A 19,820-nucleotide genomic window follows, 5' to 3' on the forward strand; every position below is an offset into this window, starting at 1 on the left:
TTGTGTATATACTGTAGACTAATGCAGACTTTTTTTTAAATAAAAAAATATATGGATGCAACTGCTGTAATTATTTTGAAAGATTTTGAAAAAAGGGGACACCTTGTGTGAAACAGTATAGTTTTGCAATGCTCTTGGATGTGACATCTAACCCTAGTACAGATTGGAGCACAAAAGAAACTTTATTCCAGGGATGTGCATCATAAAATGTCTTTATGTACTGTAAATTCCCATTATTTTGAAAAGAAATCCCTGAAGGGCAAAGTTTTTTGTGTTTTATATATTTAATATTGGTGTAAAGAACAGTTTTTGAAATGAAAGTAATATGATTAAAAACCTAAGTGTGGTACTCGATACTCTTCCGCTATTTGCAGTTCCTTTTATAACATAAGCAGAGTAATAACTGTTTATTTTTTGGTATGTAATTTAGGTGCGATAATGTAAAAAAAAAAAAAAAAAAAACAACTGTTCATAAGTGGTGTGATGCCCAAGGCGCATACAGCTACCCTGACAGAAACAGGCAGGACACCAATTACCACACAGCACACGGTTTATTTAGAGAGTGTTGTCTTCCACAGCACACAAGCCACAAAGCATAACACAGTCCGTTCTTGCCGCCAGTCCTTCCGACTCCACTCCTCCTGAGGCTTTGTCCTCTTCCTTCCAACTCTGGCTGCTGACTTCTGGTGACTGGCCTCTTTTTATAGGGCACCCAGTGAGCCCCATGAGCTTCTTCCAGCCGTACTTCTAGTTGTGGTGGAAGTGCGGCCAAATAGGGCCCTGAAAGCATTCATTCGCCACCTGGATGTGGTCACTGGCCCCAGCAGGAGTGAGCTCCCATGCTCATGATCCATGGCCCCACTGGAAACCAAGGGGTCAGTCCTCTGTTGTTCTGGGGTAGAAACTGTCCTGGAAATACTCTCTCCCCCTGTGCTTCCATAATCAGGACGTCCCAGCCATCCGCCCCACTAATTGGTTATTAGAGAAGCCTTTGTACTTGTATTAGCACAACTGAAACCTGTTATTTTGTTCATTTTCCATTGATTGACCATACATTTTCCCCCCCCCCCCACAGAGGATTAAAAGCTTCCATTTACTCTAACGTGTAGATGGATGTGAAAGAGGAGACGTGTGAGGCTGATGTAAATACCATGGCGATAATGACTGTAACTATTAAGGAGGAGAACTGTGAATGGGAATCATCCGACCTTAACCAGGAGAGTTGCTGCATTAAGGATGGTGACTGCAAACTGAGGTCAGTGAGTATTAAAGCAGAGGCAGAAGACAAGTCAGTCAGCATTGAGACTCCCAACCAGACAAGTGTGAACAGTGTCGAGGAAGACAACCTTCAATATGAATGTCAAGATGGAGTGGTGACCGGGTCAGTGTCTTCTGAAAGCAAATGCTGTTCATCTCTGGAGCCTTCTGTCAAGGTGAAGTCTGAATTTTTACAGTGTGACACAAAGACAAGCGAGGACATTTCATGTGTAAGAACTCGGGAAAATCAGCTACCAAATACAAATAAGTCTGGAGAAAGTAAGTATAAAATACAACTTTTTAAAAGTTTTAGGGTTACGGGAAATAGGACTGAAAAGGAGATCTTGTAAATTTTATAAGAAACTTTGAAATGTAGTAAGATGGACGGGATTTAAATTGTGATTATTAGATGATGAGTAAAATAAGAGTATTGTTTTGCATTCATCTTTCATGCAAAACATATTAAAAAAAACTCTAAATTTCCCAGCAAATTCATTTTCAAAGAAATGAATCAGTCTTATGACCTGCAATTATTTTCTGTTTTTAACTTGTCTGTACATGAAAGGTATGAGATAAAAGGCTGCAGTTAGTCTATTTATTTAAACTTTGCTATTTTAGAACTATAAATGAGTCCCAAGCAGCATTTCTTGGCACAGTTCTGCTGAATAATTCATTGGCTGAAAGTACTCAGTGGCAGTGTGTCAGAAAGAGGGTGTGCACTGTTCATATGTTCATACGAGAGTACAGGAGCTGTGTTTTATCAGCAGCAGTGGCTTGAATGACTGAGAAATAAGATGTCCCATTAATCAATATGTGTAGTGGGTATAATGGCAGGACAGAAGATTTTACTTGTGTACAAGATGTGATTGCTCATCTTCTGAACCTCACACAGCATTAATCACATGTTTGACAAAAAATTTGTAATTACTGCTTTCATTTCTGACTGTAATTATTTCATTTTTAAGTCTTATGTGCTGATGTTGTGGTTTTTATGTTTGATGTTATGTATGTGTGGTGATAGATGTTGTAATGAGGATTTGTGTATATTTGTAAAATAGATCATCATGTATTGTTATTATGCGTAATTAATCATTTATGCATGTTTTATTTCATTAAACGTATTCCAGCCTAGAAAGTATATACAAATGCATTGGAGCTGCTAATAACAATTATTATATATATGATTAATCATGTCAACTGTTTTATCAATTAATTGATTTAACAGCTAATTTTGTCCAAATGATTCTAATAATCATTTGAATGTTTGCTATATTTGAATTTGTGTTGAATAATTTTTAGGGCTGCAACTAATGATTATTTTGGTAGTCGACTAATCGTTCAATTTTATTTTTCGATTAGTCAATTAGTCACAATTATTTCATGCCTGACTATTTTGATGCCTGCGACCTGTGGTTGCATATCCTGTGCTGGGCTCCAGTGCATGTCTTACCTCTTCTGTTCACGTCTGTCCACCTGTGAATGTCACCCTGATGTCTCTGCATTAACACGATTAAAATTGATAATAATCAAATTAAAATAACAACCAGTGAAACATATGAATTTGAAAATAATCAGATGTTTTTATATAATATATAGTATATTCGGAAAAGTACATTCATTGAATGCTGCAACCAGCTAGAGTCGGCTTCCTGTGCAATTTGGAAGCATGCCGGAGCCGAGTATATTCAGCGATCTATATTCATTGAATGCTGCAACCAGCTATATTTGCTTCACAGAGCACTTTGCCAGCATGCCGGAGCTGATCAGTCAGTGCCGTATATTCGTTGAGCAGCCAGCTCATGACCACTGTTGGCCCTGGCAGAACTGCAGCACCACTGTCTCTGGGATTCAGCCGCTCCACTAGACGAGCCTGCAATCATCAGCGTTTACCTCTGTCTGTTTGCGTGCAGCCAGTTCAAGCACAGTTGGCTTGGTGATTTACTGAATTTCATCAATGGCGTCAGTTGCACCTTGAACATATAATAATGGATTGTTGCAGTAGTTTTTTTTTTTTTTTTTTTTTATAGTTTTTACAGTTCATTTTCAGTGTGTAAAATGATCAGTGTTGCAGTAATTGTGATGCTCTTTGCATGAAAAAAAAATACACGTTCCATTAAAATTTCACATTTCACATCGAAACCTTGATATACACATTATAGTACAAACATCAATGTTAACACGTGACAATAACTTTACTCACTAAAACTTACCTCTCAAGAGATGGCGGCATCACAGTTCCAGGATGCTTGTGTTTCAGATGCTCATGCATCGCGGTGGTGCTGCTGTGAAAAGAAAGCTCCGCTTTGCATAATCTGCATTCAGCTTTTTTTTCTTTTTCGGTGAAGTGCTCCCACACTTTAGAAAGTTTCTGTCTCAATTTTTTTCCATCTCCTTCCCCCTCCTCTATCCAACTCGCCATTGCAACCATGTTTATTTTCCTCTACGTTCTTCTTCTCCTCAGACATTCTTCTTCGTTTGTAAGACTTGTGTGCAGTCTTGACAAACAATAACGAACAATACTGCCCCCAGACGTTCATGTAATGCATTGCAGTTACAAAAACCAATGTGGTTCTTTGTGACTGGCACCTCTATTGAAGGTTCTGTTTATGACGCATCGACAATAAAAATCTGCGTCGTTGATTTTTTGTAGTCGACGTCGTCGATTATGTTGAGTAATCATTGCAGCCCTAATAATTTTATATATGAAGTTTGTAAGCACAAGACATTAAGTCATTCAACAGGCTAGAAGAGGGATATACTGTGTGAGGAAGATTCATTACTTGTACTTACAATAACTCAATAGTACTAGAAAGCTCTATATTTTGAGGGGACAAACAGGCCATAAATCATACATTTTTGTGCAAAAACTGTTGGTTTACATGTGGTATTGGTTTATGAATATTTACTGTCAGATTGCATGCACATTTAAATTGGTTTACGTGCGTACAATACTGGTTTCATTCATATGAACTGTATTGGTTCGTGCCTGTATATTATCGGTTTGTGCATGAGTTATATCCATTTGTAAGTGCATATCATTGGTTTGTATATGAACTAAATTTTCATGTGTATATCATTAATTCCAGCAAATTTGTTTTTGGTTTTTGAGTGAAGTACACTGGTTTACACTCGCATATTATCGGTTTGCATATGAACTGTATTGGCTTGTGTTCTGTGCTGGTCTAACAATGGATTTGTGTATGCACTATATTGATTTCATGCACATCTTATACTGGTTTCATGTCGTTTTGCACTTTAATTCTATTTGTGAATTTCCCCTTGGGACTATCTATCTATCTATCTATCTATCTATCTATCTATCTATCTATCCATCTATCCATCTATCCATCTATCCATCTATCCATCTATCCATCTATCTATCTATCTATCTATCTATCTATCTATCTATCTATCTATCATCGGCTGTATGTATGTACTATGTTGGTTTCATGTATGAAACATACTGAAATCTTTAAAAATTTATAGTTTGCTATTTCTTGGTTACATTGATTGTGTTCATGTGGTGAGTAGCTGAAATACAGAAGGCAAAATTAACAAGTTGAATATCTTACCATATGCAACATGCGTTTTCAAATTGCTTATGCTTACAAGAGGTTCATCATAATTTCAGCCAGCATTTATTTAATGTTTTAACTTAATATTATTAATAGGGCAGTGGATTGAAAATAACTTTGAATTTTTTTTCTTTTAAACTTAATACAGGAGACAAACCTCACAGCTGTTCTGAATGTGGCAAACAGTTCTTTCGTAGGAGTAATCTTTGCAGACACCAGAGAATTCACACTGGAGAGAAGCCATATTGCTGTAGTTACTGTGGAAAACAATTCTGTCAGAGAAGTACTCTTCAGAATCACACTAGAATTCACACTGGAGAGAAGCCATATTTTTGTCCTCAATGTGGCAAACAATTCTGTAACAGGAGTAATCTTCAGAGTCATAAAAGAATCCACACAGGAGAAAAGCCATATTTCTGTTCTCAATGTGGCAAGCAATTTGGTAACAGGAGCACTCTTCAGTGTCATGAAAGAATTCACACAGGAGAGAAACCATATTGCTGTATGGAATGTGGCAAACAGTTTTTTGAGAGGAGTACTCTTCAGAAACACACTAGAATTCACACCGGAGAGAAGCCATATTGCTGCTCTGAATGTGGGAAACAGTTTACGCATAGGAGCGGTCTTCGAAGCCACAAAAAAATTCATACGGGAGAAAAGCCATATTGCTGTTTACAATGTGGTAAACAATTCTGTGACAAGAGTACGCTTCAGAGACACAATAGGGTTCATACGGGAGAGAAGCCGTATTCCTGTTCTGAATGTGGCAAAGGGTTTTCTCGGAGAAGCAGCCTTAAGATCCACAAAAAAATTCACATGGGAGAAAAGCCATTTTGCTGTTCTGAATGTGGCAGAAATTTCTTGACGATGAGCAATCTTCAGAGCCACAAAAGAATTCACACAGGAGAAAAGCCATATTGCTGTTCTGAATGTGACAAACAATTTGTGCATATGAGCAGTCTTAAGAGACACAATACAGTTCACATAGAAGAGAAGGAAGAAGCCCTAAAGGAGTAAGTTGGCAGGTGAAGAAGGAAGAAATGGAGGAAGAAGTGAAAGGTATCACCTGTGCAAGTCTTCATGAGTACCTTCATTGGGGGAGGGGGGGGGGGCCTTGTTTAAGTAATGATAATAGTGATCACGTAGCACCATCTCCCATGTTGTGACAGTCCAGTCAATTGACCACAGTGGAACTAATCAAACCACCAAAGCTCAAAAGTGGTTACATGAAGTTGACGATGAAGAGGAGATCATGTGCTGCTATGTTTATATAACAAATGCAGAATTACCAACTAAAGGCTATGCCAGGAGGGCTTGCTCAAAATTTAAGTCCAAAAAAGCAATTCCTACATCCAAATTAGGTAAGATTACTGATGCAAACTTTAATTCTCTATTTGGAATAATTAAAGGAAGAAAGCAAATATGTCAATAGTGATTTTTCAGTACTGACAGTAATAACGACCATTTTCTGAGCATTATTTGAGACCAAGAAACAATGAGAGCAGAATGGGCAAAGACCTGGGTTGAAGAGAAACTGAGGCACCTCATAAAGGATGGCATTTTATGCCAACATGTACGCAAACTAAGTGAAAAAACGGAAACAGACAAAAGAAAATAAATTTGGAAATAAACAGCCATATACGAATGGACTCAACTCAACCAAAAGTGGAATGTCCTCAGAAGGAACTGATTTTCAAAAGAGAATATATAAGAATCTGAGTGTTCAAAAACTTTACATCTCAAGATTTGAACAAGGTATGGGACTGATTAAAATCAGCTGCCATTTATGGATGAATGATCATTGGACTTCATGCTGACCTGATGCACTCAAAAGATCCGACGTGAACAGAATGTATTAAAAAAAAAACAGTTATTAAGCTTAAGCGATTTTTCTGCAAAAGTGAAGGCAAGCCACACACTTCCCAACCTTGTGTGTAGATGGCAAGCTCAACTTGCTAGGCAACAGAAGCGACAGTTTTTAAAAAAAAATTGCACCAAGATAAAAGAAAAGACAACTGACCATAGATACAGTGGGAAATAATTTCATTATCTTAATGTTCTCTAAGTCATGTAATCTTAAACCAGTTTTTCTTATTTCTCTTCAAAGTGTCTTACAAGTGTTGTTGCACATATTTTTTTGTCATGTCAGTCTGTCTCTCTACGTTAAAATAAATAAAAATGTCTCACCATTTGGGTGTGTTTGGTTGAAATTTAGTTCACTTATTCATGAAAGAAATTTCACTTTGTATTAAGATATCTCAAGTAGCGAGCTCTGTTCAAATGTTCAGAATTTCCAGAACTCCCATTTAGAAAATATTGGTGAATTTTTTTAAGTTAACTTTCTAAAAACAGAGAAGTGTTCTGTGCAGTTTCACTTGCTGATCTATTTACTGTTTCAAATTTACCTTGAGGGAGATTATTTCAACTTGTACTGTGTATTTTGTGTATTTTTCTCTTTTACTAATCCAATAGCTGCTACTGAGGCAAAGCAGGTCCAGCAATCCAAAATACTGAAAGGCCAGCAGAGTTGGGTGTGCATCAGTGAGTTTACAATGAATCGGTGGTCTCTGTAAATCTCTGCAGCACCAGTTCACTTCATACCAGGTAAATTAAAAAAAAAAATTAAAAAGTTACAAAATGTGAACAAAGAAAGCTAAATGTCACTTAGATTAATCTAGAAGTGGATGGAAAAGGGAAGAAGCTCTGTAAGCTCTTATATATATATACATTGAATAAATGTGCTGCTCAGTATTACACTAAAAACAAGTGCATGCCTGAATGTTCTGCATATTAGAACATTCGAACAATCTAAATGAGAACAGGCCATTCAGTCCAACAATACTCGCCAGCCCTGTCCACTTAATTCCTCTACAAAAACATTAAGTCGGGTTTTAAAAATTCTTAAAGTCTTGCTTGTCTACCACACTACTTGGGTGTGTATTCCAAGTGTCTATGGTTATCTGTGTAAAGAAAAACTTTCTAATGTTTGTGCAAAATTTTCTCTTAAGTTTTCAACTCTGTCATTTTAAAATAACTAATTCCCTTCATACTTTTATAAACTTCCGTCATATCACCTCTTAATCTTCTTTTGCTTAAACTGTATAGGCTCAGCTCTTTTGATCTTTCTGCATAATTCATCCCCTGTAGCCCTGAAGTGAGCCTAGTCCCTTTTCTCTGGACCTTTTCTAGTGCTGCTATGTCCTTTTTGTAGACTGGAGACCAAAACTGCACACAATACTCCAGATGAGGCCTCACCAGTGTGTTATGAAGCTTGAGCAGAACCTCCTGGGACTTGTACTCCACACATCAAGGTGCTATATAACCTGATATTCTGATAGCCTTCTTAATGGCTTCTGAACACTGCCTGAAAGTTGATAGCTTAGAGTCCACTATGACTCCTAAATCCTTCTCATAAGGTGTACTCTCGATTTTCACACCTCCTATTGTGTATTCAAACCTAACATTTTACTCCCTATGTGTAATACTGTACACTTACTGACATTAAAGTTCATCTGCCCAAGCCTGTATGCTGTCCAAGTCCCTCTGTAATAATTTAACAGATTCCCAATTATCTGCTGATCCCACCTATCTTGGTATCATCCATCCATCCATCCATTTTCCAACCCGCTGAATCCAAACACAGGATCACGGGGGTCTGCCGGAGCCAATCCCAGCCAACACAGGGCACAAGGCAGGAACCAGTCCTGGGCAGGGTGCCAACCCACTGCAGTCTTGGTATCATCTGTAAACTTAACCAGCTTATTACTTAATATTCCTAACCAAATCATTTATATACTGTATATTAAAAGTAGAAGTTGCCCTAACACTGCCCCTGTGGAACACCACTCTTAACATCGGCCAGTTCTGATGAGGTTCCTCACACCATCACCCTCTACTTCCTGTGTTTTAGCCAATTCTGCACCCATCAAAAAACATCACCCTGAACTCCCACTTCTTTTAGTCTGATGCCCAGCCTGTCATGTGGCACCTTATCAAATGCTTTCTGAAAGTCCAGATAAATAATATCATATGCTCCACTTTGATCATACCCATTTGTTGCTTCTTCATAGAATTTAGTAAAACACGGCCTCCCTCTTCTGAGCCCATGCTGACTGTTCAGTAAAACTCCTGTACTTGCTACGTGATGCTCAATCTTATTCTTAATAATTCCTTCCAATAATTTTTCTGCAATGCAAATGGTCACCTTTTTTTATATAATGGCATAGTATTCACCTTTTTCCAGTCATTCAGTGTTTCCCAAGTGTGCAGTGACTTCCTAAAAATATGTGTCAATGGTTTATATATGTACTTGCTAGCCTCCTTAAGAACTCGAGGGTAAATATTATCTGGTCCTGGTGATTTGTTTGATTTCAGCCTATTTAATCTGAGCAGCACTTCTCTCTCTACAATTTTCAAATCACTCAGTACCTCCTTAGTAGTCCCATTTACCGCTGCAACATTATCTACTTCCTCACTTGAGACCTCAGGAAAATGCTTATTTAGAGCCTCTGCTACTGTCTGTATTTTTAAGTACCCTTTAGTGCTCCAGATACACTTCACCTCCTCCTTGACTGCTCTTTTACTACTAAAATACTAAAAGAGTCTCTTAGGGTATTTTTCACCTTATCTGCTATATTCCTCTCTAATAAATGTAATGAATTATTATTATTATTATTATTATTACCAGCCTTTTAATCTCCCTAATATCCTTCTTAATGGTTGCTCTCATGTTTTCATACGCTCTACGATTCACATTGGAGTTATTAGTCTTATACATCTTATACAGCTGTTTTTCTTTGTAGCTTCCTTTTTTTAACTATCAACTCACTGCAGATTTTTAAAAATTTTGTATTGATTCCAAATTTAGGTATGTACTTGTTCTGCATTAACTATAAAACATTTTTAAACCTGTTCCACTTCTCCTCGACTGTCTCCACACTTAAAAGCTTATTCCAGCCTTTGACTTTGCCACATCTGCTCAAAATTTGCCTACCAAAATTCAACTTAACAATTTTAGTCTTTGCATCTGCACTCTTCCAAAACACTGACAATTATATTACATTATGGTCACTTGACCCTAGTGGTTCAATCACCTCTACACCCTCAAATCTATCCTGATTTTTACAAAATACTAAATCCAGACAAGCTTCACCCAGTGTTGGTGCTATAACATCCATCCATCCATTTTCCAACCTGCTGAATCCAAACACAGGGCCACGGGGGTCCGCCGGAGCCAATCCCAGCCAACACAGGGCACAGGGCAGGAACCAATCCCGGGCAGGGTGCCAACCTACTGCAGGACACACACAAACACACCCACACACCAAGCACACACTAGGGCCAATTTAGAATCGCCAATCCACCTAACCTGCATGTCTTTGGACTGTGGGAGGAAACCGGAGCGCCCGGAGGAAACCCACGCAGACACGGGGAGAACATGCAAACTCCACGCAGGGAGGACCCGGGAAGCGAACCCAGGTCTCCCAACTGCGAGGCAGCAGCGCTACCCACTGCGCCACCGTGCCGCCCGTGCTATAACATACTGTGGTTAAACAAAAACTAAAAGTCACTGATTACTTCAAAGACTCCTGCTTGTGTGCTCCACTATTTGCAAGGTTATCCCAGTTAATATTCAGATAGTTAAAGTCCTCCATTTTCTAATATCCCTCTAACGTTGCTTTTTTAATATTACTAAGAAAATATTTGTTGAAATTAAAGTTGGCATTGGGTGGTCTGTAACACACTCCTAAAGTAAGGCCTCTTTTCCAACGAAGCCACATGTCCTCACTAAGATGGTGCTCATCGTCCAACTGAAGAGGACTTCTGTTTAAATTCTGTTTAACGTAAACACCAACCCCACCTCCTTTTCTGTTCTGTCCATCCTTCCTAAAAAATGTGTACCCCTCTATATTACACTTTGTCCCCATGTTTGTTATTTAGCCAGGTTTCCGTTATTGCTATAATATCATTAATTATGCTCCGCTACATACAGCTCCAACTCACTTGTTTTATTTTTGATACTTCTAGCATTAAGACAAGCTACTTTAATGTGGTACTCCTTTTACTTTTACATTTAAACTTTGCATTGGAATTTAAGTTACTGTGCATTTTTATTTTTACACTTCTGTTAGTTCTTCCATGTATAGCTCTAAAATTGGCCTGTCCAAAACCCCTACCCCCCATTCCCTAGTTTAAACAATCCTCGACTAGCCTACTCGTATGCCCCCTCAACACATTGGTGCCCCACCGGTTCAGATGTAACCTGTCACGGCGGAACAGGTCCCATTTGCTCCAAAAAGAGTCCCCATGCCCCATTAATCTTCTACCCTGCACCAAGATTTGAGCCACACGTTAAGCCTTCTGATCTCCTCAGTATCGCCTCGACTGGCACGTGGCACAGGCAGAACTTCAGAGCAGACTATCTTGTCAGTTCTGCTCCTTGGAATGACTTAATATTTCTGTGATACTGTAATTTATCAGCAAAGCACCACACTGCCAACAAATCCAGATTTTGACTTTGACATCAACATCTTCATTTTAACACTACATCCAAAATGTCATGTTTTAAAAATATGAGCTTCAGTTAGCCATAGACACTTTACAACCTTAGAACCAAGAAGAGGACAGCAATTTGTGGATTACTTGAACTTGACTTCACAATGCATCTATTTATTTATTCATTCTTTAAATTTTATCTTAGCTGAAATATTCTTCCATAGCAGTGTATGCAGTCTGCATGTTTTGTCCATGTTATTTCAGCTTGTCCTATTTCACCTCAATGCTGTTTGATTCTAAACTTTAGGTCTTGCTGTTTCATTTTGGGTTTTTATAGCTAATTGCTGCCGTATTTTCTCAGATGATGACGACAATATCAGAGTATAGCACAGATTTGTGGTGCCAATCAAGTCAAACAGGCACCAGCATCCCATTGCCTTATTTATTGAATTATTTACTGGTGATTTAAATGTGTTGTGAATGTGCGTGTTTACATAGTTATAAACGAAGACGGAGACATTTGTGCTCTGCAATAAATGTGCTGATACACATTTTTTGCATACATGATCTGAAATTGGTACAGCAACAGTTTTGTTGTAACCTGGAGAGCGCAGTAACTGGCTTTTTGCTTAGGGCTCTTTTATGACGTGATGTGGATCACATGTACAGCTGTCTAGTTTCTTAGAATGCCCCTTGTAGAAATGAGCAGATTGTTTAATTTGTGACAACTGCTGGAGAGTTATCATTCACCCCACCTCTCCCAAAACCAGGCCTGTCCACATTTGTTTTTAACTCCTTTTACATTTTGCACTTTTTTCTTCACCGGCCTTCTCCAATGAAAACTAAATTGTACTCACGGCCCCTCATAGAAACAGCTTGCTAATTGATCAACATGTTGCCCCTGCATGCTGCTTCTTTAATAAATAAATGTAATGGGCAATTAATATTTTTATGAATCTTAAATAGCCATAAGCCAGTAATCTGGCATGTTGCTGTAAACTTAAATCTTGTATTGAGAGTAATAATACTGGAGCTTCCTCATGAGAATCACCATCTTCATGAGTTTTGTACAGTGTGCTATGGGTCTTTTACTTCATTTTCAACCATTTACCTTCTTCTTTATCTTTCTAATGATGGTTGGCAAAGCTGGGATATGATGCAGTGCATAAGAAGAGGAAAAAAATAAAACACTACAGTTATCAAGAATACCTAATCAAACATAATATAACACTGTGTGATACTTGCCAGCGTTGACCAAATAGGGTTTTAGTAATTTCATTGCCCTTTTATTTATCTTGCCGTCCTAAGAAGGATATCTGATTGCAACCACATTAGAACGGATATTGTGCGACTGTGACAGGCCTGCTGTTTTAATAGGCTCCCCTGCAGTTGGTGCTGAAGCTGCTCATTTGAACATTAAATGCCTGCATTTCAGGGATACCAGTTCAGTCAAGATTACCAAACCACCATCAAGGTGGTTCCTTCGATTCTCCAAAACTAAATCTCTTGTACTTGTTTAGTAATTCACATGCTTGATAAATGCATCTTCCAACACCAGAATACTGTTCTACTGTAAAGAAAGGGATGGTCACTTTTACAAATAAAAGTGAGAGAAAATTTGTCTTACCAGTATGTGTTTCTGTATACTGCTTGCACAAGAATAGCAGGATTTTGCATTACTTGGAGGATATTTAACAATGATTGGCATCACAGACAGAGTTTAAAGGGGAAAGGTGGGCATTGCCCCTCAACGGATGCACTATATTTTTAAAATCTCCAATAAAGGGTTGTTTTTCCTCAAAAGTTGTTTTTTTAAGGTTGCATCTAATTTAAATATGTTTAATTAATTCCATTCTACCTAAGCAGCTCTCACTTGCATGTCCCCTGTTCTTAAAACAAACCAAGAAGCATTCTGTACTACACAAGTTACTGGCTAATTTACTGCTTCAAATTTACCTTGAGAGAGGCTACTTCTCCTTATAAATTTCATATAAAGTACAGTCGTGGCCAAAAGTTTTGAGAATGACACAAGTATTGGTTTTTACAAAGTTTGCTCCTTCAGTGTGTTTAGATCTTTTTGTCAGATGTTTCTTTGGTATACTGAAGTATAGTTCCAAGCATTTCATAAGTTTCAAAGGCTTTTATTGACAATTACATTAAGTTTATGCAAAGAGTCCATGTTTGCAGTGTTGGTCCTTCTTGTTCAAGAACGTGGCTTGCTGTCAATCAACTTCTGAGCCAAATCCTGACTGATGGTAGCTCACTCTTGCATAATCAGTGCTTGAAGTTTGTCAGAATTGGTGGGTTTTTGTTTGTGCACCCGCCTCTTGAGGATTGACCAGTTCTCAGTGGGGAGTTTCCTGGCTATGGACCCAAAATTTCGATGTTTTGTTCCCCATGCCACTTAATTCTCACTTTGGCCTTATGGCCCGGTGCTCCATCATGCTGGTAAAGGCATTATTGGTCACCAAACTGTTCTTGGATGGTTGGGAGAAGTTGCTCTCAGAGGATGTTTTGGTCCCATTCTTTATTCATGGTTGTGTTCTTAGGCCAAATTGTGAGTGGGCCCACTGCCTTGGCTGAGAAGCAACCCCACACATGAATGGTCTCGGGAGGCTTTACTGTTGGCCTGACATAGGACTGATGGTAGCGCTGCTCACCTTTACTTTTTTCCAGATGCTCCAAACAATCAGAAAGGGGATTCATCCGAGAAAATGACTTTCCCCCAGCAGTCTAATCCCTGGACCATTTGCAGAATATCAGTCTGTCCCTGATGTTTTTCTTGGCTTCTTTGCTGCTCTTGACACCCACCAGGCCATCCTCCAAAAGTCTTCCCCTCCCTCACTGTGCGTGCAGATGCCCTCACACCTCCCTGCTGCCATTCTTGACTAAGCTGTGCACTGGTGTTGCCCCGATCCTGAGCCATGAATCGACTTTAAGAGAGGGTCCTAGTGCTTACTGGACTTTCTTGGGTGCCCATAAGCCTTCTCTACAATATTTGAACCTCTCTATTATAACTCAATCAGCATGACAGAGTGATCTCCGGCCCTGTCCTCGTCGACACGCTCACCTGTGTTAAAGAGAGGATCACAGAGATGACGTCAGCAGGTCCTTTTGTGGCAGGGCTGACATGCAATGGAAATTAGTTTTTTGGGATTCACTTCACTTTTCATGGCAAAGAGGGACTTTGCAATGACTTGCAATTCATCTGATCACTCTTCAGAACATCCTGGAGGAGATGCAAATTGCCATCATAAAAACTGAGGCAGCAAACTTTGTGAAAATTAATGTTAGTATCATTCTGAAAACTTTTGGCCATGACACTATTTTCCATGTTTACAGCTACCTGCTCCTGTTTGCAAAACAGATCCACAAACAGATATTTAAATGACTACAAAGTTGCGTGCATGTGTCCATGTGCCTGCTTCTTATGCTTGAACTCACCACCTGTACAAACAGCAGTGTGGCATTCCTGAGCAAACCTCAATGATGCCTCACACACACTTAATTGCAAAATATTTCATAAACTACATTTTTTTTTTTTTTGAAGTACATAAAAAATAAAAATGCTTCAACTTTCAATCAGTCCATCCATTCTGTAAAACCCCTTATCCAGAGCATGGACACAGGGAAGCTCATCGAGCACAAGGCAGGAACAATGCCCACCATCTCAGGGTGAACATGCACTCATACACTAGGGACAATTCAGCATTTCCAATCAATCTGACCTGCTGGTCTTTGAACACTTAACCCAATTCTAGAGCACATCACTCCATACTTATATTTTCTAACTTATTTAAAAAAAAAATAAGGACCTGTTTATTTTGTCACATGTACAATGAGCAGCCAAAAAACGCTGTTATTGCAATATCATTATTCAAACTTGTGTACTTTTTCAGGATTACAAAGTTTTAAACATGTTTTTGTAAGTGAGATTAGGTTATAATATAACTTTATATTACCAACAATTTATGATATGTGACTTAGCATATGATGTAAATATGTAGCTGTAAGGTTGTGACTGCATCATGTAGGAACTCTGAGAAATAGACATTTATATGTTTACTGACAATAACGTATTTAGTCACGTTTATGTTTCACATAAGCTATTAAATTCAACAGAATTAAAAGTGTTTTGCTCCTGATTTTCTTTTGTATTCAATGTCTGGTGCATCACGTTGCAGTGTCCAACAGTAGTCAGCAAGCATTCACGGATTCCAGTTGCCCTGGTATCGTTTCTCCATCGTAGCAATGTCCTGGTGAGACAAACACATATTTGCCGGGTGTTGTGATGTAAGATTTTGCATATAACTTGATAAATATTTTGTATGTCTTTGCCTAAATTACAAATAATGTAATTCAGTGTTACATTAGTGAGAAGCGGGCGGCGCAGTGAGTAGCGCTGCTGCCTCGCAGTTGGGAGATCTGGGGACCTGGGTTCGCTTCCTGGGTCCTCCCTGCGTGGAGTTTGCATGTTCTCCCCGTGTCTGCGTGGGTTTCCTCCGGGCGCTCCGGTTTCCTCCCACAGTCCAAAGACATGCAGGTTAGGTGGATTGGCGATTCTAAATTGGCCCTAGTGTGTGGGTGTGTGTCCTGCGGTGGGTTGGCACCCTGCCCGGGATTGGTTCCTGCCTTGTGCCCTGTGTTGGCTGGGATTGGCTCCAGCAGACCCCCGTGACCCTGTGTTCGGATTCAGCGGGTTGGAAAATGGATGGATGGATTAGTGAGAAGCAGTCATGTTTACCCCCACCAGGAATGGGTCTCTTTGAACTTTACGACAGAGTTGGGGGAGGATGTGCCTTAAACCAGTTTGGCGAGTATTTCTCTGCTAAAGTCTTTCAACCCCCTATAGAATCTATGAGAATCTATAAATCTGCTTGTTCAACCACATTGTCTCTCTCTTACTAACATCTGATGAAGACCAAGCTGATGAACTGAAAGGACAACACAATGAAGAGCACAGCTCAGCAGCCATATTGAGACAGGCATGAGGCCTGTTCTGAAGAAACCTGAGCACCAATGATGCCTTAACTAGAGACATTTTAAATAACTAAAAGTCTGTGTGCCACCTGAAACTACACATCACCATTTAATCAGGTTGTATGGTTGCCAATATTCAAATGTACTTTGCATATTGTTATTATTTATGAATATTACCAATAATACATTGTTTAAATTGTAATTTAACTCCTGCTTGTCTCTTACTACACCTAATTGCCTGAGGTTATAGAGATTGAAGGGAAGGTGGGTAGTTATATGGTACAATACCTTATAAACAGTGGTAAATCTGTGAGATTAGAGGCATTCTGACAGAGGCTACATCTTAATAATACAAAGGGGAAAGTAGAGCAATATATTACTCTACCATGATAAAACACCGGGTCAACAAGCGATTCATGTGCCACATTTTTCTGTCCTGGAACTAACTTTTTACGGAGTGGCCAGTTCTGTTGAGAATAGTGCGACTCTTTGGCACGGCTGTCCTATTCACAGATGAAACAGCAGTACTTTGTATAGCCGAGCTGCAGTCCTAGTAACAGAGCAACGACTTTAAGATCTCCACAGCTATTCCAGTTGTACCTGCTATACTGGATGTGCTTCAGCAACAGTTCCATATTCTCATACGTTTCTTTCATGTGTGCTGCATAGCCAACATGTACTGAATGATAAACATTGCCATTGTGTAGCAAAACAGCTTTCAGGCTTAACATTGACTAATCAATGAAGAGACGCCACTGTTCTGGGTTGTGATCACAACCCAAGGCCGAGAACAATCCTTCAATGTCACAACAGAAACGGAGACTGTCCACTTGTGCAAAAACTTGGTTATATCATGATGTCGGCCTCGAAACACAGAAATTTTCGTACCTGGTGGCAGCAAACACCATTCCTGCAGTCTCAAACCCAGCAGCTCGGCCTTTGCTTTTGACAAACCCAAATCTCTGACCAAATCGTTCAATTCGGACTATGTTATCAGATAAGCATGGTTCAAAATCCGGGTCAATGTCACTGTCCGTATCCTGCATTGCAGTTTTTTCATCTGGTTGGTCTAAGGTCCAATCCTCTTGTGGTTTCGGAATTGGAAGACTGTCGTCATGTGGCACGGGTCTCATTGCTGAAGGCAGATTAGGATATGCAATTGACTTCTTGTTTTTGGCAGAAAAACCAGACACATTAGTCAAACAGAAGTAACAGTCCATCACATGGTCTTTCTGTTCTTGCCATATCATCGGAACAGCAAATGGCATCGTCTTTCGAGTGCCTCTGAGCCAGGCTCTCAGACTGACAGCAAATGTGAGGCGCCCATTCCTTGTCTTGATCACCAATTTTGCAGCCGAAATACAGATGATAAGCTTTCTTCACAAGAGCAGTCATCCAACGTCTCTGAGGTGCAAGTGTATATTCGCTACACACAGATATAGCAGAATGTATCGCGTCTGTTACGACATTGATGAGACATATCGCCCGACACCAAAACATGTATTATAGCATCAAGCTTACTTACTGTTATATTGCTACAGATACTATACTATAACTATACAGTACATACACACTGACTATCTATATTAACCAAATGAGCAGGATCGGTGTATGCAAGCCACCTTTATAGCATGCTGAGACAGCGTCAAGCTCGTTCAGACCTGCCCACGATGTCAACTTCCACAGAACAGATTCCAACCTGACCTGATTCCATGCCTGGACATGCCCAGGCTGCACAAACCGTTGTTGATAAGTCTCTTACGGGAACGAAAATGTTTGGATACAAATATAAGAAAAAATCATGACAAAACTGAAGATCCCTCTGAAACGGTACGTGATGGGTAAATTTTGATGTGATATTTGTGATCTGCACCCAAAAATCCATCAGAAACACCCAACAGTGTTCAAGAAGCAAAAACTTTGTTGTGCAGTGAAATCAATAGCACTGCTGTGCTCTGCTGCCATCTACTGACTTTTGTAGGTAGTGCTGGCTTGTCGTGTTATAGAGAAATAATTTTTGTTAATTGTTCTTTTGCTGTGTTTCAGACCCTACACAATTAAATACTCAATTTTAAATTAGCATTCATATAAATGAAGATTTTGAATATATTCGCCTATTATTAAGTAACTTTATTGGAAGCTGTATTCTATGAAGAGAGCAAAGCACACAAGTCTTGTCAAATTCGACAAGCTTTGCAGTTACCACCTGACTGAGTAAAAGCATTTCGCTGAGAGCAGAAGAGAGTTCGTGAGTATCAAAGCAAAGTTAATCATTTTATGTTTTTTAAGGGGTCAAGTACTGTGATAAATGTGCAAGCTGCAGAGGAATGAACGATCCAGCCAACCTAACCTAGACGCTGAAGCGGAGCAGGCTGCTCCTTCACTCTCTCAGCCAACATACATTAAGACATGTAAAGGATGAAAGCCCTTCGTGGGCGTCCTCCATTTTAAACTAGACTTTTAAATGATTAACACACGTCATTCCCCGAAAATAATAAAAGCAAATAATAAATTTAAAAGCAAAGCAGTATTCATTAGATTAGAATAATGGCAAATTAATTAAATAAATGATAGGAAAGTGTGAATAATACAGGGGTGAGCCAAAATGAAGTACCACCTTTCTCAAGGTCATTGCGCGTGGTAGAGGCAGCCGACTGGGAATGGGGTGAGGGTCCTTTGATAGGCGACCCCTTCTAGTTTTCAGTCAGCACATGCTTTGGTCCGGTGTGCACCATGCTTTCGCTGTCAAAGCGTTCTTCAAAAACAACGAATCCATCATCACTATGCAATGCGCCTTCCAAACACACTTCAGCGTTCCTCCTAACGGTGACGTTTCAAATCGGAATACAGTTCTTCAGTGGATGGCTAAATTTAGAATAGACGGGTACAACATTGAACAGATAATCTCCAGGCCGCCCTCGGACTGTACGAACGCCTGAAAACATCCAAGCTGTATGAGCATCCGTTTTGCTAAACGTTCAGCGCGCAAACCTGCTTCTGCGTGCCTTAGGCATTTTCAACACGTCTTTGGGGAGGATTTTGCATGAGGACCTTAATTTCCATCCATACAAAATGATGGTAGTGCAGGAAGTCGCTGAGGGAGTTACTTGGAGAGTCGTATAGAGAGTTGCGCACAAACATTCTGCAAACCGTTCTTCGAGATGCTATCGTCATGTGCAGCCACGAGGCACATGTCCATTTGAATGGTTGCGTAAATAAGCCAAACTTTCGTTACTGGGATGAAACCAACCCTCGTGAACTTCATCAGAGACCCCTGGACAGTGAGCGGGTTATAGTTTAGTGCGCCATTGCAGAATTTGGCATTGTAGGCCCGTACTTTTTTGAGGAGTAGGGGGGCAACGGCCACCGTCACTTCAGAATATTACATCGAAATGCTAGAGAGCTGGAAGTAATATGTGGTGGATGCCTGGTATTTCAAAAGGATGGAGCAACGGCTTACACACGGCGCGGAGATCCATGCAAGTTTTGCGGGAGATGTTTCCGGGGAAGCTG

The 19,820-nt window shown here is 39.6% G+C and overlaps 1 protein-coding gene across 1 annotated transcript in view; it reads left to right on the forward strand.

The window, feature by feature from the left end:
* LOC114642597 (zinc finger protein 850-like) overlaps positions 1-19,820 on the forward strand; it is a 105,486-nt gene that overhangs the window by 56,482 nt on the left and 29,184 nt on the right. Inside the window, exons 4-6 of the mRNA XM_051933495.1 lie at positions 1,110-1,536; positions 4,981-5,847; positions 6,002-6,193. Coding sequence (XP_051789455.1) covers positions 1,110-1,536; positions 4,981-5,847; positions 6,002-6,193 — 1,486 coding nt within the window. The remainder of the gene's footprint in view (positions 1-1,109; positions 1,537-4,980; positions 5,848-6,001; positions 6,194-19,820) is intronic.

The sequence above is a fragment of the Erpetoichthys calabaricus genome, chromosome 1, assembly GCF_900747795.2.
Source record: "Erpetoichthys calabaricus chromosome 1, fErpCal1.3, whole genome shotgun sequence".
Lineage (NCBI taxonomy): Eukaryota > Metazoa > Chordata > Cladistia > Polypteriformes > Polypteridae > Erpetoichthys > Erpetoichthys calabaricus.